Source organism: Microtus ochrogaster, linkage group LG2, assembly GCF_000317375.1.
Source record: "Microtus ochrogaster isolate Prairie Vole_2 linkage group LG2, MicOch1.0, whole genome shotgun sequence".
NCBI classification, from domain to species: domain Eukaryota; kingdom Metazoa; phylum Chordata; class Mammalia; order Rodentia; family Cricetidae; genus Microtus; species Microtus ochrogaster.
Genome location: NC_022028.1, coordinates 54,495,588 through 54,518,632, shown reverse-complemented (window position 1 = coordinate 54,518,632; position 23,045 = coordinate 54,495,588). Strand labels below are relative to the sequence as shown.

Genomic DNA, 23,045 nt, shown 5'->3' with positions numbered 1-23,045 from the left:
CCTGGGAGGAGACTGAGCATCCTAAACTGCTCAGGGGGTTACTAATAGATATGTCTCTTACCCTGCTTCTGGGAGCCCTAAACCCTATAAGATTATTATATTTAATTAATTAAGCCCAGTATATATCATGCTGTTAAATGGTTGTTTAACTAAATATATTCTTTGTTTCAGCCTAGTTGATTAATTTTTAATGGAAGCACCTAAACATTGTGGAATGCCTAGTTAGATATGTATGAAATGTTTACACAATAAGATACTGTGCATTTGTGTAAAATAACAAGGTTATTATTTGGGTGTTGATAAGGAAAGAGCTCCAAGATAAATTTTAGAAAAATCGGAAATGCAAATGAAAATAATTTTGAGATTCTATCTCACTCCACTCAAAATGGCTGTCATCAAAAACAAAAATAGAAACAAATGCTATTTTTATAAAAAAAATAGACATGCGCATATAATAATAATAGTAATAGTAATAATAAGCAACAACCACAACCCAACCTAATTCCATGTTTGAAAAAGAAAATAGGCCATGCCTGGCATGATGGCACAGGCCTATAACCCTAGCATTTGGAAGACTAAGGCAGGAGGATCCTGGGTTACAAGCCAGGTAAGACCCTATTTCAAAACAACAGAACAAAAAGGTCATATCTTCATTACAGATATCATTTAAGGCTGGGCACGTGTCTGCATGCAGGACCTGTTCCTGCAGCCCATGTTAACTGACAATTGCTGGTTCTCTCTCTCATCAGTGCTGTCTTACTGGGCACAAATGACCATCAGCTCTTATTGTACACTTTGCAACTTTCTCAAATATAATCTTTGAGAGCTGGGCACAATGGCTCACACCTCTGCAATCTCAGCACGATCAAAGCAGAGACAGGAAGGTCCCTGAAAATTTGAGGCTAACCTGGGCTACATAGCAAGTTCCAGGTGAGCCTGTGCTACAGAGTAAGACCCTATCTCAAAATGAAACAAACAAACAAAAACAAAACAAAACAAAAACCAATCTTCAACAAGAAAAAGTCACATGCATCCTTTCCTGATTAGAAGCTGGCTAAACTCAAGCGAACTGTCCCACGTCTAAGAATAAAGGTGAGAGTTTGGATTTGCCACAGGACAGAGCATGTTTGGAACAGAGAAGAGAATGGTGGTGCCAGGGAGATGACTCGGGTAAGGCCTTTGCCATGCAAGAATGAGGACTGGTGTTCAGATCCTTAGCACCACCATTTAAAATCCTGGGCAGATATGAGGGTCCACTTATAATCCCAGCTCAGATGGGTTCAGTGAGAGACTGAAAATAAATATTCCTCGGTAAATAAAATGGAGAATGATTGAGGAAAACATCTGATGTCAACCTCTGGCCCCAACATGTATGCACACACGTTTGAACAAACCAAAAAGATAATTCATATCACACTTACAAACATATGCAAAAGAGAAGAAGAGGGAGGCATGGTGGGACACACTTCTAATACCAGCACTCAAGACAGAGAGGCAGGTGGATTTTTGTGAGTTCAAGTCCAGCCGGGTCTACTTGTCAAGTTCCGGGGCAGTCAATCAGAAGGAGACCTTGTCTCAGAATGGGGGTTGGGGAAAAGGAAGAGGAAGAGGAGACTAGACAAGGTGTGGTGGTTGCAAATCTTAGCATCTCAGTAGGAAGGATATAAAGACAGGAGGATCAGTAGTTAAAGGTCACCCTGTGTTATATTAGTTTGTGACCAGGCTGGTATACATAATATGCCGCCCACACAAAGATAATAGACGTCACAAGTCAAGACTGAATGTGTTGTTGTTGTTGTTGTTATTGTTGTTGTTGTTTTATTTTTAAAAGCCTTCAGTGGTCACTCTCCCTCAGATAGTTCTTGGTAGCAAGAGGAATTAAACAAGCCTTACAGACTCTACAGATCCCACGACTGCATCCAGGGAGGGGAAAAGGGAAACCGCCCAGTACCAGTCAGCCGCTGCTCCAATGCTGTGAGGGGGGAGAGGAGGCAAACCCTGGTCATCAGTGGATCTGTAGTCCTTTTGTGCAAATGTCTGGTAGGGGTGACGTGGGGCCACTCCTCTGGGCACAGCTGTGGCAGTGCCTGGATGGAGGTAGGGCCGGGCAGTAGTGGCCTCCTACATCCTCCTGACATGCAGCCTGGGGGCCTCAGCCTGGCCTAACCCTACTTCCAGGGACTCTGTCCCCAGAAACCACAAAGATGGCCAGTTTGTGGAGCTTCTCTCTGTCTAGCTGCCTCCTCTCCCTGCTCCTCCTCCTCCAGCTGTCCTCCAGCTATGCAGGTAAGCACGCTAATTCTAGACCTACATAGACCTAAGAACAGGAAGGGGATGTTTGGGGCTTACCTAATCATCCTCAAATGTCTGTATGAATTTCTTGTCTATACTTGGATCTGCTGGCACGGTTTCCCTCCTTAGAAACCTTCCTGACTCCTTGTGGAGTCAAATTTGGGGCCTGTGTATGCTAAATTTCACCCCATTTATATGGCACTGGGAATCAAACTCAGGGCTTTCAGTTCCCTTAAGTTCATGTTTTACTTCTGAGCTCTATCCCTAGCCCTAGTGTTGGGTTTTCCCCTTTCAAAGGAGAAAAAAAAACCTAAATTCTTGGAGTTCCTGTCAGAGTTTTAAATGACAGAAAGTCTTCTGCACATTACTGCAATGCCTGCTTGTGGGAAATCTCAGTAACTCTTTGCTGAGAATTAGTGAGGCAGTAAAGGTCCTTGCCTCTATGTTCAATGACCTGAACGATAAAATACAATAGCACAAATAAAATAAAGTTAATTTTTTTTAATATTTGAGTTATAGCATCTCATTAAGTTTGAGATCTTGCTCTGCAGAATCAGGCAGCAATAAATTTTTATACAGGATCCTGTTCCCCAACTAGGAGGAGAAATAAAAGAAACTGAAGACAGAGTCCTATCTCAGGGAGCCATGTGATGGGTGGAGGCCTAGACCATGCACCCCCTAAAGACGCCCTGATATAAGGAAGAACCCAGTAGCTGAACCTCCCTGGGAAGACATTCAGAGAGGGATCCAGAACTGGCGTGAGCCTGAAGGTACAGATGATAAAGAAGGGCGAAGCAATTGTCCCCAGGGTGCACGACTTCACAGTGGGTAGGGAACAAGGTGTGAGGCCGGGGAGGGAAGAAACGGAGTTGAAGAGTCAGAGATGAACACAGCTGGTAGAAAAGCAGAAGCCATTGACAGATGATTTCACGTTAGAACATTCTATCCTAGACATTCAGAACATGTCTTTAACTAGAGACTGCTTACTTTGTATATGTTCAAAGTTTAAAAAATAAGGCTGGCTGAAGCTCTTGTATTCCATTTAAAACTCCTCAACCTGACATCACGGTCCCTGCAATCACAGCATTCAGGGATCAGAAATTCAAGTCACCCTGAGCTACAGAGAACACTAAGACCTGCTTGGGCTACAAGGACCATGACTCAAAAATAGGGAGGGGGCACTGAAGAGATGGCTCAGAAGTTAAGCGTGCTTGCTACTTTTGCAGAGGATCCAGGTTGGGTTCTCAGAACCAATATCTATGGGGAAGCTCGTAACTACTACCTGTAACCCCAGCTTCAGAGGACCTTATCGCCTCTTCTGGATTCCAAGGGTAGTCACACAAAGGTGACACACATTCACCTGCACTGGCACAGATACAAAATCTTTGAAACAAAAAATTGATTGTTCTAAGCCAAGCATGGTGTAGCACATGCTCATAATTCCAGCACTTGAAAAGTTGCCACAGAAGGATTGCCGGGAGTTCAAGGCCAGCCTGTGCAAGACCCTGTCTCAAAATTGATACATAAGGACTGGAAAGGATGGCTCTTTAATAAAACGTATGTACTTCTCTTACAAAAGACTGGATTTTGTTACCAGCACCCACATTCATGGGGTGACTCACAATACCCTTTAACTACAGACCCAGGGGACCAAATGCCTCTGCCCTCTGAGGGCATCTGCACTCACGTGAGTGCTGATGTAGACACAGACACAGACACACACACACACACACACACACACACAATAAATCACTGGGTGTGGTGGTATACAGCTTTGATTCCAGCACATGGGAGGCAGAGGCAGGCAGATCTCTGAGTTCCAGGTAAGCTAAAGCTACATACATAGCGAGACCCTGTCTCAAGCATAAGTAAAATAAAAATTAAAAATTGAGTTTCCTCTCTCTTACTCTTTTTTGAAGTACCTTTTCTATGATGAACTTACCACATCTGACTCTTGGTTTCTTTTCTTTGGTGTCTTGGACAGGACAGTTCAGAGTGATAGGACCGGCGCATCCCATCCGGGCTTTGGTTGGGGACGAAGCAGAACTGCCGTGCCGCATATCTCCGGGGAAGAACGCCACGGGCATGGAGGTGGGGTGGTACCGCCCTCCGTTCTCTAGAGTGGTTCACCTCTACAGAAATGGCAAAGACCAAGACGCAGAGCAGGCACCTGAATATAGGGGACGCACAGAACTTCTGAAAGATAACATCAGCGAGGGAAAGGTTACCCTCAGGATCCAGAAGGTGAGGTTTTCGGACGAAGGAGGCTTCACCTGCTTCTTCAGAGACCACTCTTACCAAGAGGAGGCAGCAATGGAGTTGAAAGTGGAAGGTAAGTCTGCCCAGGTAATATGCACCGTGACCTGTTGAGTAGTTGACTTCCCCTTTACCTTCAGTCATTCGCTAAGGTCTCTCCATCCAAACATGTCACTTCTGAGATCGGTTCCAGTAAACAGGGACACTCCTATGCTGTGGCTGTTGGCTATTTTGTTGTTTGAATTGGGAAAGAAACTGGGATCAAAGTCAGTGTGTTCATGGGTTAAGAAATCGACATTAGATAAAAGATGACATCTAAGCTAGACAAATGCCTTTGTACTTCAGTTTTTTATTGTTTTGTTTTATTTTGTTTTTTGCTTGCTTGCTTTTTTGTTTTGTTTTCCTTTAATGACGGCTTTTTCAGTATGTAGCTTTGGCTGACCTGGAACTCATTATATAGACCAGATTGGCCTCAAACTCACAGTGATTCTCCCTTCTCTGCCTCCTAAGTGTTAAGAGCTGAGACTAAAGGCATGTGCCACCACAGCTAGCTTTGATATATATAACTTGGGCAACCCTCCAGCCACAGCCTCTGGTGTGCTGGGACTAAAGGATGAGTCACCATGCTCGGCTTGAAGTGATTGTTTTAGAACCATACCAGATAGCTTGGGTGCTTCCCATGAGAACTTGTTGAGTGGCATAAGCAAGCCATAGAATATAGGTAACAAAAGCATGGACCTGTGTTTGAGTGTGTATTTACACACATATAGGCACACATATATACTCAATATGTGTGTATGTGCTTATATGTGTGTGCATTATATGGCAGGAATATAACTTGCATGTGCGTGTGTGTGCGTGTGTGCGTGAGAGAGAGAGAGAGAGAGAGAGAGAGAATATTTGACAGGGATAATCCAGTTAGTAGAGAGCATGCCTACAATATAAGCAGACACTGGTTTAACCCCCAGCATTGCATAAACTGGTTTTAGGACCTGAATCCTGTAATTCCAACACTTAGAAGTTAAAGTCAGGAGGATGAGAAGTCAAACACCGGTCTAGGTTATAGGAGACTGTCTCAAAGAAAACAAAACAAAAAAGAGGCTGGAGAGATGGCTCAGTGGTTAAGAGCTTTTGCTGTTCTGGGAGACAGGAGACCTTCTTCTGGCCTCCAAAGGCACCCACACATACATACACACATTAATAAAAATAAAATAAAAATTAAACACACACATGGGTATATGTAATTTTCACATAATTGCTTCATTTTCATGACTCTATTTTCAGTCTGCTCTGTGTGGTAGCTGATTTTGGAGTTACTTATTATTTATCCTGCCTTAGAGTGACTAAACTGTGAATAGGGAAATAGACAGAGCTTTGAAAGTTGATTGCTATGTAGTTGAAGAACAAGAGTATTCTGAGTGCTGAACCTCTGATCCTTTCCCTTCCTCCTCACCACCTGCGGCATGAATATCAGACAATCCATCATTTTTGTGTCTGAGGTGGGGGTGAGTGTTGCCAGGCTGAGACCAGAAGATGCATTGTACGCCCAGTAACAAAGCACTATTTCTAGAGACAGCTTGCAGGGACATGAAAATAGCTGTGTGCCTCGGAATGTTCTTCAGACAGTTGTTTTTGCTGGGAAATTTTTACTCACAAAGAAGTGGGGAGTCAGAACTTCAGCATACAGATTTTCTCTCATCCTGCTCAACAAATTCCCAGTTCATCTGCCAACTCCAGCACACTCACTGGGGCCCAGCACAGAGAAAGATGGAGAGGGGCAGAACACACGGAACACTTTGTCTCAAGAGAGAATGCTTTTCTTGGAGGGGTTTCCACATTCCAAATCCCTCCAGGGAGAGAGGAAGGACTGGAGTTCCATTCACAACACTGAATAAAATTTGGGAAGCATAGCACAGGCCTACAATCCCAGCATTTGGGAGCTAGAGGCTGGAGAGCAAGGAGATGGAGACATCAAGAACGGATTTACCCTGTTTTAAAAACAAAACAAAATCAATGTCCACATTATCCCCTCTCTAGAGACAAGCACGCTGTACCATCAAAAGTAAGGCCAACCTTGTTTTTCGATTGTTATCCTCTTTTTGTTTGTTTGTTTGTTTTTGTTTTGAGACAGGTCTTGCAGGTTGGCCTCCAGCCTCAGGCTCCTGAATGCTGAATTATAGGCTTGTGGAACCATGCCTGCTTGTGTCAGCATTTTATGTAGTTGGACATTTTCATCAAGAACTGCTGGCTCCCCAATAATGACCTAGAAACATATTATTAATTATGAAAGCTCAGCCGGTAGCTTAGGCTTATTACTAACTAACTCTTACAACTTAGATTAACCCATTTTTATCAAACTATTTTCTGGCTGTGGCTTTATTACCTTTACTCTGTACTTTCCTTGCTGTTTTTTTCTCCATCTGACTTATGCTTCTACCCTTCTTCCAGTGTTCTCTGTGCCTAGAAATCCTGCCTAGTTATTGACCATTTAGCTTTTTATTAAACCAATCTGAGTGACAAGTCTTCACAGTATACAGAAAGATTATTCTACATTTTCCACTTTTTGTCTAAATAAAAAGGAAATGTTTTAACTCTAACATAGTAAAACTATATACAATAAGAACAATTATCAAGTTTTATCTAAATAGAAAGATCTTATTGTGTATACTTTTGTATTAGGCTTAAAACTCTCTTATTTAAACAAAAAGGGGAGGTGCTGTAGGAAATCCTATAGCCAGTAATCCTTAAGTTACCCGCCCACTGGGGCATGGCCTCTTATACTGTTTATGTTGATATAAAGCATGTGTCCAGCCTCTTTTCTGGCTGCAGGATTCAGTTGCTGTTCCCCGTTCCAGCAAAGGATTGTGATCTGTGAGTCTACCCCTAAATAAATAACCCTCTATTATTCTCAATTCTGAACTAGTGTGGGATTTCTTTTAAGCATCCATCTTCAAAAAGGTATTAACTTTAACAAGTGAAGCAATAAAAACAATTATCAAGTTGTTACATTACATTACAACATCCAGTCCATTTATATTTGTTAATTTAGAGAAAATACTCAATTATCTATCTTTTCTTGATGAGTCCAAAGTTTTTTACCTAATTTACTTTTTAAAAAAATATTTTTATGGTTTATTTAACTTTGTTTTATGTGCATTGGTGTGAGGGTGTCAGATCCCCTGCAATCTCCAGACAGTTGTGAGCTGCCATGTGGGTGCTGGGAATTGAACCCGGGTCCTCTGGAAGAGCAGTCAGTGCTCTTAACCACAGAGTCATCTCTCCAGCCCCCTAATTTACTTTCTATCATAACTAAGGAAAACTATAACTATCTGATCTTCAATTCCATCGAAGACCCCAGAAGGATATACTATTACCTGAGTAAACAGAAAGTGCAGAGCAAACCACTTGCAAAACTAAGAAATGCAATGTTGGGGTATCCATCTTCAGCCTGCAGGCCTAGAATATCTGGTAGTTTTTTCTGTGAAGCAAGAATTTTGGAGGACTATCTCACCTTGTTTGGGCAAAGTTTAGCAGTCACTTTCCTGCAGACTTTTCTATGAAGCAGGAATTTTGAAGGACTTTACCTTATTTTGGCAAAGTTCAGCAATCTTTTCCTTTGTGTCCTGATTGTCCAGTTTGCACAGCATACTGTAAGCAGTCAAGACAAGGGAAGTTTCTTGTCCAAATGGCTAGTTTTACCACATTGAAAGCAAACTCTATATGGAGTTCCTTCAATACCCATCATCTTCTCTGAAGATGCTGGCAGGAACAGACATGTCTCATTGTCATGAAAAGCCCTATGCTAATAAAACATTTTAAATGCCATATTCTGTAGGTCTTTGAAGTGTTTGAAGACCATCTATCTATTAAAATATATCTCTGTTTGACCCTGAAAACATATCTAATATGACTACAAATTTGATTATTATAGGTGACTACTAACCTGCATTTTTTATTAGTTTGTAACAATAACGTTCAAGGATAAGAAATTGACATTACATTGTTAAATGAGCTTTATAGATACAATAACTTAAACAAAGGTAGAAATGTATATACAGTATGCTCTTACAAAAGTAACTTTAAATTTGTATTGATATATAAAAATACCTTAGACAAGCATAGAAACATATACACAGTATAACAAAATAGCATCAAATTTGTATCAATATACAAAATCCTTACCAATGTAAAATATTTATGACTAGTAGTTGCTTTTTTAACAACTTGTGACCAACTCCTCTAAGCAATGATAAACATCCACAAACCAACAAATGGCCAAAAACCATCCACCCCAACTCTTGGGAATGTGTGTGTTGGGTTCTCTAGACTGCTTCTTGTTGTCTGGGGGCACTGGAATCTTTGAGGGGACCACAAGAAAATTAGGGTAATGGTCAAGTCCTGGCTAGAATCGTCTGTGAGCAGCCAGCAGCCGTGAAGCGGGTTTGGATACAGAACTCTGAGGAAACTGCAATAGAGACACTCGGAGAGGCTGGGTTACTGGGTCATCCGTTTTCACTGGTGTCTGGTCCCTTGCTCTGAAAACACAAACTTTATAAGGTGATATACATATCTAGATTAACACAAGTGTGGACTGTGTATTGTACACAAGCCAGTTAAAGATGTTTTTTTTTGTTTTATGTTTGAGCAGGTAAAAGGCATCTGTCAACTATAAGTCTGTTAGAAAAAAATCAAACTTTACTATAAACCTCTATCCATGCCATACTAAAGGATGGCATGTAATAAGTCATGAGGCTCCTGTAGCCAACAAGATTTAGCATGTCTCATCTCGTCTCAGAGCTGTTCCCATGTGAAGAGATTAGTTTACATGTTACCTCTTCTGTAGTCTTTTTGGCTTTCTCCCCCATATCTGTAGCCAAGATTCTCAGGAGGTCTTCCCTGGTCAAATCTGATCTCTGTTAATCTGAAAGTAATCCACAGCCTTTTGTTTCTTGTGGAAACAAAAGCATAACCTCTCCCCCAACACAAGAAAAGCAACTGTCAAACTTTGCCAAGACATGGTAGGACAGTACTTCAAAAATTTCTGCTTCACAAAACACCTGTCCAATATTCTAGTCCTCTAGGCTGAAGATGGATGCTCCAGTGTTGCAGAGGAACCTTGAGTGGCTGTCCAAACAGTCACAAGAAACTGCTTCTCTTGTTTCTTTTAGTTTTGGAAGTTGCTTCCTCTGTACTTCCTATTTAACTCAGGAAATATTATATCCTTCTGGGGTCTTTGATGGAGTTAAAGACTAGATAGTCACAGTTACAGTTTTCCTTAGTTATGATAGAAGGTAAATTAGGTCAGAGCTTTGGACTCAACAAGATAGAATAAATAATGGAGTATTTTCTCCAAATATGCCAAATACAAATGGACTGGACATTGTAAATGTAATTTTTACCTGATAATTGCTCTTATTGTTTATAGTTTTATTATGTTAGAATTTAAACCTCTCCTTTTATTTAGAAAAAAGGGGTAAATGTGACATAATCTTTTTGTACACTGTGAAGACTTGTCACTCAGATTAGTTTAATAAAAAGGTGAACGGCCAATAACTAAGCAGGATTTTCAGGACAGCAAGGACACTGGGAAGAAGAAGGGCAGAAATGTGGAGAGTCATGAGACAGAGACAGAGGAGACAGGAAAGTAGCATGAGCAGTGCAGAGCGAAGGTAATAAAGCCACAAGGCAGAAGTAAATTAATAAAAAATAGATTACGTTATAAGAGCTAGTTAGAAACAAGCCTAACCTATCGACCAAGCTTTCATAATTAATATGTCTCCATGTTGTGATTTGAGAGCTGGGCAGAGGGACAGAAAAATCCACCTATAATTTTGTTAATCTTAAGGTTGATTCCCTTATTCAACCTACATTACTGCAGCACAGTCTCTGAATAGGGTGCTGGGGAAGCAAGCTGGGTGATGCTCATTTTGCCTTTCAGATCCCTTCTACTGGATCAACCCTGGGGTCCTGGTGCTGATCGCACTTCTGCCTGCACTCCTCCTGCAGGTCTCCGTGGGTGTCCTCTTCCTCTTTCTGCAGCACAGACTCAGAGGTATGGGCAGCGGTTGGGTCTGTCGGGATTCTTTCCTGGCCTTCAGGGATAGGTCATCTTTAAGGCTTCTGAGTTCAGAACTACATAACAAGTTTTACTGAACCCTTTCAAAGAGGACCTTGCATTTCCCTGGGAAATAACACTGACATGTAACAGCCTCCTAGCTGAGGAAGAAATTGAGTCCCTGGATGGTTCAGTGACTTGCTCAAATAGCCTGTTACAGGCAGTATAACTCAGCCCTCCATAGACTTTAGCAGCTTCATGAAACCAGGCGAGTAGTCTCTTCAAAGTCAGCCAGATCAAAAATACTAGACAATAAAAAAATAAATCTTAAGGGCTGGAGGGATGGCTCAGTGTTAAGAGCAATTGCTCCTCTTCTAGAGGACTCAGCACCCACACCAGAGAGCTCACAACCATCTGCAACTCCATGGATTCTAACATCCCTGGCCTCCTCAGGCACCTGCACTCATGTACAGATACCTACGTGCAGACATACACACCTACACACAATTTAAAATAAAATAAAGCAAAATTTTAAACTTTCATTTTATTATTATTTGCATGTGCTTGCTTGTCTGTATATGCACACGTATGTATAGGTGTTCTAAGAGGGAGAAGAAGGTGTCAGAGTCCCTGGGACTGTACTGGAATTATAGGTGGTTGTAAGATGCTTTATGCTGGTACTAGGATCTGAATCCTGGGTCCTCTGCAAGAGTTGCAAGCGTTCTTAACCCTTGACCTTGTCTCCCGCTCCACTACTTCACATTTTAATAAGAATTCTGAAATGAAACTCATTGCCATATAGAGTGTATTGAAAAAAGTGTTTCCCCTGTCTCTTACATTAAACTGTGGACACAAGTTCAGCTGTTGATGAAGTGTTCTTTTGTGTCTGGAAACTCCAGGCAGAGTCTTCTTAGACTCTGCCCTTCCCAGCACCACAGCATAAAGGCTTGTGTTTCCACCTCCTCCTGCTATTAAGAGGGTAAGGCAGCAAAGGGGGTTTGGGCCATGAGGAGAGAGATATCAGACCAACAGTGATCCCGCTTTGTGTACAATAGACAAGTGCTCCTGTGTCCCCAACCCCACAGTGAGATCTTTTTCTCACCTTAAAACCATCTCAGATGTTTGGTTACTTGTTCCTTGGCAAGGAAAAGGTCCTCTGCCATCATGGCTGAATAGAACAGGAAGACGGAGCTAGGCAGCCTAGGATCCAACTCTATCGTAGAGACCAAACTGTGAGGAAAAGTCTTAGGTTCTTCAAGTCTCCGAGTAGGGATAGTGTTTTCCCTCTTAAACTTAAACAAGAGGATAACATCATGGAAAACACCTGCGGTAGATACAGTCATAAAGTAGTATCTCACTAAATGCCTAGTTTTTCATTCAAGTGGGGTTTGGCTTTATATTTACAATATGGTAATCTACTTGGCCATGTGAACTGATCAAGGAGTAATAGAAGTAACTTATGATACAGAGCTGGAAAGACAGCTCAGGGGCTAAAAGTCTGTACTGCTCTTACAGAGGACTCAAGTTCCATCCTCAGCTCTCTATGTCAGGCAGCTCAGAACTACTCATAACTAGGAGATCTGACCTTTTCTGGATTCCAGGGACACACATACTCATGTGCATGCTAGTGTGCGTGCATGCATACACACACACACACACACACACACACACACACACACACACACACCTCAAAGAGAGAGAGAATTTAAAATAAAATTAGGAAAAAAAAACATTACGTGGTTTGAGTATTGCTGGCTTCTGAGAATTACTCCTGAAGACTTCTGCATTCTTTAAAGCTTTTCTGGAGGTTCTAGCTACTAAGTGCAGTTGTTTGTATACCGTTAACCAAGGAATAGCGGGCCCTGCTCTTCTAGAAGATCATTCTCTCTGACCAAACAAGCCGTTTTGGGGAGGGACACATATGGGGCTGTAAGAAAAGAAGGGAACACTCACCTCGCCAGCTGGATCAGCAAAATCGGCTGTGGTGATCACTGGGGTGATAGGCAGCAGAGCCAGACTGCCCTCACATCCGGGCTCCTCTTTTCTTTTTGTCGTTCAATTCAGACAACACCCACAGGAAGAGCCCAAATACTTGGTTTTAAGTCGCGAGCTCTTCCCACTCCCCAAAGACTCCCCCAAGCTATCAAGGAGTTGTCCGCACAGAGGTCCAAGGTGCTAGGTGCAGAAGGGTCCTCACACAGTCGCAGACCAGGAACTAAAACATTGCCTTTTTCTGTTCTAGGAAAACTTCGAGCAGAAGTTGGTGAGTTCCAGGCACCCCCCCTCCCCAATTCCTCCTGTCTAGTCTTTTAGTTTAACCAAAATGCCCCTTTCTTCAGAACATTTATTTCTGCCTCACCACCAGGGCTCTGTGCTCCCTCCAGTTAGGAACATCAATATTTAAAACTATAAGCAGCTGAGAATTAGAAATCCTATTGGTTCACCTGAGTTCAGTCAGTGCAGGCATAAAATCCCAAACTTGCTTTATGTTTTACTTTTTATTTTATTAACCAGCTTTAAGTGATTGAAATAGATCCAGGGCAAGGATCCCCTCTCTGTGCCCATCTGAATCCACTTTCATCTGTTTCTCTTTCAGAGAACCTCCATCGGACTTTTGGTAAGTTCAGACATCTCCCAGCCTCCCAGGGCACTGTGGGAATTCACTTGCAGCCTGGGGAGCTAGGACCAGTGGCTCTTTGTGGGGGTCACTCCACCTTTTCTCTTTACATTTTAAACCTGCAGGAATATAGCAAAAACTTATGTACCACATTCTAGTGTGAGGTACTACACTAAATTCCACAAATGTAAACTTTTTTTTTTTTTTGGATTTTCAAGACAGGGTTTCTCCGTAGCTTTTTGCTTCCTGTCCTGGAACTAGCTCTTGTAGACCACGCTGGCCTCGAACTCACAGAGATCCGCCTGCCTCTGCCCCCCAAGTGCTGGGATTAAAGGCGTGCGCCACCACCGCCCGGCAAATGTAAACTTCTTATACACATTTTTTTTTCCATCCTGTGAATTATAAAAGGTAGGTAAGCAGATCCTTTTCACATAAACTTGATTGCCTAGTGGAAAAAAAATCTACTTGGACAAGACAGAACTACTGGAGGTAAAGCTACGGCTCGGTGGTTGAGAGCACCCGCTGCTCCTCTAGAGGACTAAGATCTATTTTCTGAGCCACAGAAGACATCTGTACATACAATACATACATACATAAATAAGAAAAAAATTGTGAAACATGGTGTCACTATGCAACTCTGGCTAACCTGAAATTCACTGTGTCGATCAGGTTGGCCTTGAACTCACGGAGATCTACCTGCCTCTGCCTCCCCCCAGTACAGGGTTAAAGACACGTGCTGTCATACCCAGAAAATTACATTTTAAAGTCATCTACTATACTTAAATGGCAAAGTTAGTTTTCACGAGTACAACCCGAGCACATGGCTTCTCTGAGGAAAAAGTAAAGCCACACTAGTACCTTCCCTTTTTTGACTAAGGATCCCATATGGCTCAGGTTGGCCTCAAACTCTCTACGTCATGAAGGATGACCTTGGGTTTCTGATCCTTCTGCCTTTACCTCCCAAGTGCTGGTATATGCATATGCAACCGTGCATGCACCAGCTAGAATATTAACCCCTCAATAATCATCTTTGCATTTTCTTTACTTCAGATTGCACAGTCCCTAAGGACAGCGTCAACAAAAGAATACCCAAATGTTTGTTGAATAAATTCCATACAGATTAGAAAAAAGAATTAAGCTGAGCAATCTTCCTGAGCAGCCTATCTTTCTGAAGCCAAGACTAACTACCCTGTTCAGTTCTCCTGGTCCTGGCATTGGGCTAGTGTGTGAATGTCACATGTGTAGTCTTTGATCACCCAAAGAGGAATAAAATATTTTTAGTGGGGGGAGTGTGAGCAAGTGTTCACACAGAGGTCAGAGGACAATCTGTAGGGCTTGGTTCTTTCTTCCATCATGCTGGTTCTGGGGATCACACTCAGGTCTGCAGGCTTAGCAGTAAGTGCCTTTACCAACTAAGCCATTCCTGTGAATGGAAACGGCGCTTTCATTTCCCCAGCCGCCCAGGCCTGAATAATCACACAGAAATTGTATTAAAAACACCCTATCCCCCCAAAAGCAAATAAACACACTAGGGAAAGGGAAGTTAGTGAGTTGTTGAATATGAACAATGTATGAAAGCGTCATGCAACCCATAGTTTTGTATGTTAAATAAAAACAGCTGAAAAAGAAAAGCTGAGTTCAATTAGAAGTTAATGAAATTAAAGGCACATCATCCAAATTCAGGAACCATAGTTTGTCCCCAGAGTTCTTTGGTGCTTGGGGGGTTCAGGTTAAAAAGAGTGGGTGTGGCACAGAGGGAAAGAAACTCTGTTTTTCTCTACCATTCAGATCCTCACTTCCTGAGGGTGCCCTGCTGGAAGGTAACACTGTTTGTTATTGTACCTGTTCTTGGACCCCTGGTTGCCTTGATCATCTGCTACAACTGGCTGCACCGAAGACTAGCAGGTGCCGTATCTGGGCAGCAAACAGGACCACAGTGCAGCAGGGAACTCAGGCAGACCAGAATGGGGAAAAGTGGAACCAAGGTTCTACATTCCAGGGCTGGGATTGCCTTCCTCCTGTGTCCCCATGCTCACATCAGAATTCTCAGAAAAAAAAAAAAACTGAGAATCAATGAGATGCATGGGTCCCTTAGTGGAAAGGGAGGGTCATCTAGTGAGGATATGAGGTGTGTTGGGGGGAATCTCCCACTGATCACCCACCTACTCATTTCTCTTTGTTTGCAGGACAGTTTCTCGAAGAGCTAAGTAAGTTCTCCCCAACACCCCTCGCCATTCTTGAGAGCAGTCTCAGTATGCGCCTCTGAAACTCACTGTGTAGACCAGCCTGATCTGGAACTTATGGCAATCCTCTTGCCCGTCTCCAAGTTCTAGGATCATAGGCATGTGCCACCATTCCCAACCTTTCTCCACTCTCCTAAACTGAACCAAAAAAAGCCAGAGTAGGGAAGACGGTTACTGAGGAATCATAATTCCAGGAAGGACTGGAAGGACTCCTCTTTGAAGGAAGCGGGAAGGGAACCCCTTGGCCAGAATCCCACTTCTGCATTCTCCTCTGGCAATTTCCATAATAGTGATCCTGAACCCACTTCAAGACCAACAGGGAGGTGGGAGAGGCAGGGATAACATGACCCCTGAGGGCTGTCTGTCTCCTAGGTTCAGTGACGTCATGAAAGAAACCACTGGCAGATTTTTTTTTTTAACTTACTTGTCTTTCTTCTAGGAAACCCCTTTTGAGTGATGGAATGAAGGAGAGCCTGGCAGTCCAAGGGACAGGTCGTTGGGGACGTCTCTCATTAGCCTCTGGGCTACAGGCACCTTCCAATCTACGTCTACAGAAACACCCTGGATTCCAAATAGAATTTGATTTCCCTTCTTCAACTATTTTCCTTTCCTCAGCTCCTTCCTTCCTCTAATTTTTGCCTCCCACATCTTTTTGCCCCTGTCTCAGTCTTCCTCCAGGAAGCACCCCACAGCTGAGGGCAGGCAGTCTGTCAGAAGACACCTGTGTATCAGAGTAATGCAGGAGCGATTTTGTCAAACAGGATACCCAGCACCTCTACATTACAAACGCCAGCTGAACAAATGGTGGATGTTTCTCCCAAGATTGCAGCCTTGTCTGGGAAGAGCAGCAGCGTAGATAGTAGGGGGCAGGGACAGAAGATCTCACAATAAGAGAGATAGAGTATGAATACGGAGCCTGAACCCACACCCACAGATGGGATCTAACAAACTCTGAGAAGAACACCATCCTGCTTGGGCAGCCTGTGGAAAGGAGGACCTTGGGAAACAAGGGTTGAGAATGGGGCGCCCTGTCTTTTCCCTTCTGCTTCCCTTAGCGTCCTTTATACTCCTGCCTCTATTTTCTCCCATCTTCATTCCTCTCAGAACGTGCACTGTTTATTCAGCAATTACTGCTTGATGGTCTACCAGACACAAACAAGCTAGGTGCTAATTAATAATACAAGTTTACTGTGCACACTTCTTTTCCTTTCCTGGTGGAGTCTTTTGTCACCCACTCAACTCCCCTATCCAAACCTCCTGAGCCAGAGGCCAGTCTTCAGAAAATCCGAAATGCAAAGACTAAGGTGACTCTCTTAGTTTTAAAAATTGTATTTATTTTGTGAGGCGGGGAGATATGTGGGAAGGGCATGGGTGAGGTCAGGAGATCAGGGTGAGTGGCAAGCACCTTTGCCCACTAAGCCGTCTCACCAGCCCCAAACAGGCCTTTTATTTATGTTTCAGGAATTCTCACTGCAAGCATAATTCATCTTGTCTTCCTAGATTTCATTTTTTCCCAAGGACTCCTTTACTTTTAGAATATTTTCTAGCTTCAAGGATGTTAGAGCCCAAGAGAAGCCCCAAGGGAAGACCAACAGCCACGTATGCAAAACAAGAGCACTTTATTAATTCTAATGTTGGGGTGCCACTGGTGACCGCCAGATAAGATTAAAAAGCTCCTTTAAAATGGAGTTAGGGGAATTTCGGAGAGGAGGGATTAATCTGGGGACTGGTTGGTAGAGGAAATATTAGTCTGTGGGCTGAATGGTTGGAGGTTCTAGTGGTTAGGGACCTTCAGGCAGCAGGCTAGGGAAAGCTATCTTTAATTATCAGGAGACTGGGGGACACCTGTTGAGCCAGCAAAGGGGCTTTGAGGCCTGCTGAGTTAGCAGAAGGCTGTGGGCACCTGATGATGGTTGCTCTTAAATTGTGGTTTTCCTGAAAAAAAAAAAAAAACTGCCTATTTTAGCTCTGCCGCATTTTGGGGAACCAAAAACTAAAGTCTGGTCTCTGTCAGGCTAGTAAGAGAGCCCTGTCTGGACCCCTACCTCAGCTGTCTCAAAGGGATCATCAAGAAAGCCAAGTGAATGACCAAGGAATTCCCAGCACTTACTAGGCCTGCCTGATTCTTTATAGCACCAGTGATGGAGCAGGCTTTCCTTTTCCCTAAAACAGACATCGCAGGCAGGGCAACAGTAGATATCCTGCTTCCTGTGTGTGTTCTCTTGGGAACCTACCACCACGGATGAGTGGGCGGGCTCTCCGCCACCGAGGTATTGGTCGGGCTCATTTTTGAAGTGGAGTTTGAGATAGGTTAAGAAGCAGATCCTCTTGGTAAAACGTATAGAACAAAAGAGGCAATGAAGGTTACTTGAGCATCTTACTGGAATAGAGCTGGATCTGACATTCATGGATGAGGCCCTGCTGCAGCTTGCCTTAGCCCTGGCCACTGGTCCCTGGATCACTTTCACATGCCTGACGTTGGGACCCTGGGATCCAGCTGTTGTAAGTGGAACCTTCTTCACCTCATGCTCCTGGTTGCCAGTCACTGGCTTCCTGTTTTCGTGTACCTTCATGTGGCGTTTGACCTCAGACTGATCCCGGAAGCGTTTTCCACATACAGAGCATGAACTGGGCCTATAACCTAAATGAGTGCGTCGGTGCCGGCTCAGTCCAGAAGGATCGCGGTAGATCTTGTTACAGAGCTGGCAAGAGAAAGTCCTCTCTTTACGATGCTGAGGCTTGGAGCTCACCGTTTTGTGGCTAGTGGTCTTCTGGGCCTTAAACTGGTGATTAAAGAGGTTGATGTACTTTTTGTAACATCTGCCACAGGTCAGGCAGAAATAGAGTGGTCCACCTTTGAACATCCCTGTACAAGCAAGAGAGCCCTTCTCTTCATCTTCCAGATTTGAGCTAGGTTCCTGAGATTTCCTCTTCTTGCTTCCTGTGGTGGAGAAGGGAAAATGCAGTTTGCCACTGACAATGTCACCAACACAAGGTTTTCACTCAGTAGGAGTCACTTTCCATTTCCCCAACCTTTAAACTCAACCATTCATCCTTGGATCTTATGGGATAGAAATAGGGAAAACCAAAAACAAAAAACAACAACAACAACAAAAAAAAACACCAATAATAAAAGCTAGTAAAAATTTCAAAGGGATCTTCTAAGATAGAAATATCTAAATACTAGCTCAGTATTGCTCATATTCTCACAGGTGAAAGACCACATAGTAAGCAGTAATCTCTCCTCATCCCTGATTTCACATGTGTCTGTTACAGTTCCAAAATATTAAAGGCTGAATTCCCTACTGTAAGACCACATTCACATAACTTTCTAACATAGATTATAATTATCCAATTTTACTAGTATTTTAGTTTATTTTAGTATTTTACTATGTCTAGTATAAAACAAATCAGAACTCAGGGGCTAGGGATGTAACTCATCAGCAGTAGGACACTTGCCTAGTTTACACAAAACCCTGGGTTCATTCCCCAGCTCCGTAAAAACAAAAAAGACATAAACTGGGCCCAGTGCTAATTGTGGCTGTAGCTTTGGAAACCACTGAAACAAAATCCCTTATGCTTCTCCACCGCAACATTGTTTCTCCACTTTCTCTTGGGAAGAACTTGTTAACCAAGGGGTAACTAACACAGCGACCCACATCTGATCTCTCGATTCCTAGAAACTAGATTCCTTGTTTTGAAAGTCTTGGCTTTCCATTATGAAGTCAGTGGACTTAAACCCTTGATCTCAAGGTTTCTTCAAGCCCCAAGTCTAATCAGGATGAAAAGGTATAGATATTGAGATGATTTACTGAGCTTGGACCTTCTAGGACAGCTCTCCATTCTGTGATTGTCCTCGGTCTTTCTTACCATCCTCTCTCCTTTGGCATTTATTTTGCAATTTTAAAATTACACTTTTAGCCGGGCGGTGGTGGCACACGCCTTTAATCCCAGCACTCAGGAGGCAGAGACAGGCGGATCTCTGTGAGTTCGAGACCAGCCTGGTCTACAAGAGCTAGTTCCAGGCTCCAAAGCTACAGAGAAACCCTGTCTCGAAAAAACAAAAATTAAATAAATAAAATTAAATTAAATTTAAAAGAATAAAATAAAATAAAATTACACTTTTATTATATTGTATGCATGTATATAAACACTACAACATGTTTATGGAGGTAAGGAAACAGCTTGTTGGATTGATTCTTTCTTTCCAAGCACATGTTAATTTCCAATTGCAAGCATTGGTGGCAGGCATTTTTAACCACTGAACTGTTTTTCCTGACCCTTGGTTTTGTGAGGTGAGAGGGCCTCAAAAACACCGTGAGGCTGAGGTGTTGTGGTTGCAGATGTGAGTTACCATATTCACCTTCTTTTACCATTCTTACCTGTTGCCTTTGGGGGACAGAGACCTGATCTCTTCTGTCCTTCTTCTTTTTGCATGGTGTTCTACTACATCCAGAGGCAGGGGAGTGGGTAAAAGACCTCAGAGAGTCTAAGGCCTCCATTTCTCCACCTGATCTTCTCTCTTCCACTGTTAGATAGGTTAAAATGTCTTTCGTTACCTTAGTTTTTTGAGAAATCTCTCAATGAACCTGGAGCTCACCAATTTAACAAGAGTATCTGGCAAGAAAGCCTCTGAGATTATCCTGTTGCACCTATTTTTCTGTGGTACATTGTTTTGTTTTATGTAGGGACTAAAAATCTCAGCTGTGTCCTCCTGTTTGTACATCAAGTACTTTACACACTGAGCCATCTCCCATAATCCTCCACCACAGTCTTTCTTCTGGGCTTCCGTAGAGAGGCTAACATACTACCTAGTCCAAGGTGGCATGTCTTTCTTTAGGTGTGTCTCTTTCTGGTTTAGTCTCTTCTGGCCTGGTCCCTAAGACTAATTGGAGCCGGGCGGCTGTGGCGCACGCCTTTAATCCCAGCACTTGGGAGGCAGAGGCTAGCAGATCTCTGTGAGTTCGAGACCAGCCTAGAATAAAGAACTAGTTCCAGGACAGGCTCCAAAACCACAGAGAAACCCTGTCTCGAAAAACCAAAAAAAAAAAAAAAAGATTAATTGGACTCCTTGTGAGTCTCTACCTCCCAGGAACTGGGCAAATAGGAAGGTCCTACAAGGCCCCAGCATTTGATACTGCTTCTTGTAACAAAGTATCTACTCTAAAAGACTATCTTTCTTGAATGGTCAGATGTACAATTTTCCTCTTTCACAGTTGGTAACTTTAGTTCTCTCAAAGCCAGGCAGTAGAGTTCAGGGCTCTGGTTACCTGTTTCTTGCTTCCCATTGTTTGATGATGCCAGGCTGGTACTAGATGTTTGATGTCTACTCCAGACTGCTTCTAGCCACTATTTGTTGGTTCCCACTTCTAGAAACCTGAAGTTAGGGGAAAATATACAGTATCAGAAAAAGGATAAGAAGCAAGTGCTTCCTTAGCACACAGTCACTAATTTCCTCTACTGGGATGGAACCTTTTCAGCAGGACCATTTAAGGTAGCTGATAATGGTTCCATCTTCTCAAACCTCAAGTGGAGGGGCATTACGTCATTCACTCAAGGATATTTGACCCATGGGAGGGTGAGTTCTTTAGTTCTAGCTACAGTGCTACTGAAAAGCATATACCAGAAATTATCACAAACTACTGAGTCTATCTCTTCATCCTCCCTAACTTGATTTCACTGGAAACATAAAAGTCAATACCTCTTACAGGATCAAAGATTGAAACATAGATTTTGTTACCTGAATATGTGTGTGGTTCCCCTGGGCTCAGACCCAGGGTCTGGTCCATGCAAAACAAGTGCTGTACCACTGAGCATTGCACACACCCCAAGCTCTGTGACTTAGATTTTTAATATAAAGATACATTATTTACATTATTCATAATTGATCTATCCCCTGATGACTTTAGCTAAAAATATAATTAGGTCAGAAATGCAAATAGTGCACCTTGTCTACAGAACCTCATAGCTTAGTACATAGCACACTGTAGAGTGTTTTGTTTTCCTTCCTAACCTGCTAGCTGTCTGGAAACTGCAGCCTGTGACCACTATCCAGCATGCAGAGAACCTCAGAGTACCCTTATGTACCAATACTGTTAGGCTAGTACAAGTTAAATCAAACCCCGCAAAACAAACTGAATGAATGTTAAGACTTTCCCATTATTTCGAACCATCTTAAGTGTTGGCATCATGAGTCAGCCATGGCTTCTACGACCAGATCCCTGTATAGCACAGTGATAATAATCCAACAGCATTTAAGTTCCCTGTTCACTTGGAAAATTTTACATTCATTGAAGAAAAAAAAAGGCCTCTCCCCATGGACAGCCACTCACCTATTCCTCCTCTCTCTAGATGCTAAGGAAAGCATAAAGGGATAAAAACAAGCGGCCCTTCCTTGCTGCCCAGTTCTTTGGTTAAGTGAAAACACCAGCCAGGAACAAGGCATTAGAGGCATTGCTAACTGGATCCCCAAGATGTTGCCAGGAAAGCTGCATTCCCAGGATCTGAAGTTTGTTTTCTTCCTTCCTTCTTTCTCTCTTGCCTCTCATTCCCCTTCCCTTTCTTTTAAAACCACTTAAGACTGATGCTTGAGAGGTGCTGACCAAGCTTCCCCTCCCATTTTTCGGCCATTAACTTCCAAACAGCTCTACAGTAGTGTTCTCAAGGACTTGTCCATAAGTTTTCAGCAAGGAAGACCCCTGCTATCATCAAGTCTTCACAATTGCAGGAAGATGTAACCATGGTTACCCAGTCCATTGCCCGAGAACCAGGAAGACTAAGACAGAATCTCCACGAATTGTGGGTATTGCTTTCCTTCCCCCACCTCCTCCCTCTTTTACCTCCTTTTGTACTTGACTGGGCCAGGACCCCTGAGCGTGGAAGGGGACTGAATAAGAAGACTTGGTTGTTAATTGCTAGGAGGTTTCAAGTGGGTTCACTTGTACCCTGGCTTTGTCCACCCTTCCATAGGGTAATTTTCTGGAGGAAATGCGCGGGCATCTCTCAATCCTGATTCCACTCCTCCACCTAAATGATTCATGGTTGCCGCAAATCTGAGGAGTCCGGCTGGGTGCATGGCTCATACGTGTAATCCCTGCCTCAGGAGTTCAACACATGAAGATCAAGCAGCCTTGCCGCATGACAGGTCCATCTCTCTCTAACACTGAGGCCCGGTCTCTCTCACACACACAACCTGGGAGAAATGCCTGCATGCTGTAGACTTTGTTGGATATGGACGACCCCAGCCGTGAAACACCCGGGGATCTGCCGTGTGAGCTTTTCCCTGCTCCCTCAGGGCCCTCATGCCCTCCCAGCGTCCATCAGGTCCATCAGCCCTGCCTGGGGCTTGGCAGTCCAACAGTGCCTCGACTGGCTTAGTCTTCCCCAGCGCGCATCCTCAGAGGACCACAGTCCCCTGAATGGTCGGGCTGGATGGGAACACAGCGGCTTGAACTCAGGCAGGCATTTCTGCCTCATGTTAGGAATCCATTATGCAATGGCCACACTCGCAGTTGCTCTGATCCCTCTATGCCTGTAACCCACCCACCTCGGGTGACTGCCCGCCAAGGTCAGAAATTTAGTT

General features: G+C 43.3%; 2 protein-coding genes across 3 annotated transcripts in view; one reads left to right on the top strand and one right to left on the bottom strand.

Annotated features, from left to right (window-relative positions):
• The first annotated feature begins 2,038 nt into the window (after nucleotides 1-2,038).
• Nucleotides 2,039-16,223, top strand: Mog (myelin oligodendrocyte glycoprotein). 2 transcript variants are annotated; one of them, XM_005360491.3, is made up of 8 exons: nucleotides 2,039-2,286; nucleotides 4,277-4,624; nucleotides 10,487-10,600; nucleotides 12,846-12,866; nucleotides 13,200-13,220; nucleotides 15,009-15,125; nucleotides 15,407-15,427; nucleotides 15,903-16,223. In XM_005360491.3, the coding sequence occupies exons 1-8, from the start codon at nucleotides 2,205-2,207 to the stop codon at nucleotides 15,914-15,916; spliced, it is 738 nt and encodes a 245-aa protein (XP_005360548.1). In that variant the 5' UTR covers nucleotides 2,039-2,204; the 3' UTR covers nucleotides 15,917-16,223. The 2 variants fall into 2 exon arrangements, with proteins under 2 accessions (XP_005360548.1, XP_026641537.1); XM_026785736.1 differs by lacking the exons at nucleotides 15,009-15,125; nucleotides 15,407-15,427.
• Nucleotides 16,224-17,455: 1,232 nt separating this feature from the next.
• Nucleotides 17,456-23,045, bottom strand: part of LOC101997758 (zinc finger protein 57) — a 7,981-nt gene continuing 2,391 nt past the window's right edge. Inside the window, exon 3 of the mRNA XM_026785406.1 lies at nucleotides 17,456-18,436. Within this exon, the coding sequence (XP_026641207.1) occupies nucleotides 17,479-18,436 (958 nt within the window). The 3' untranslated portion in view covers nucleotides 17,456-17,478. The remainder of the gene's footprint in view (nucleotides 18,437-23,045) is intronic.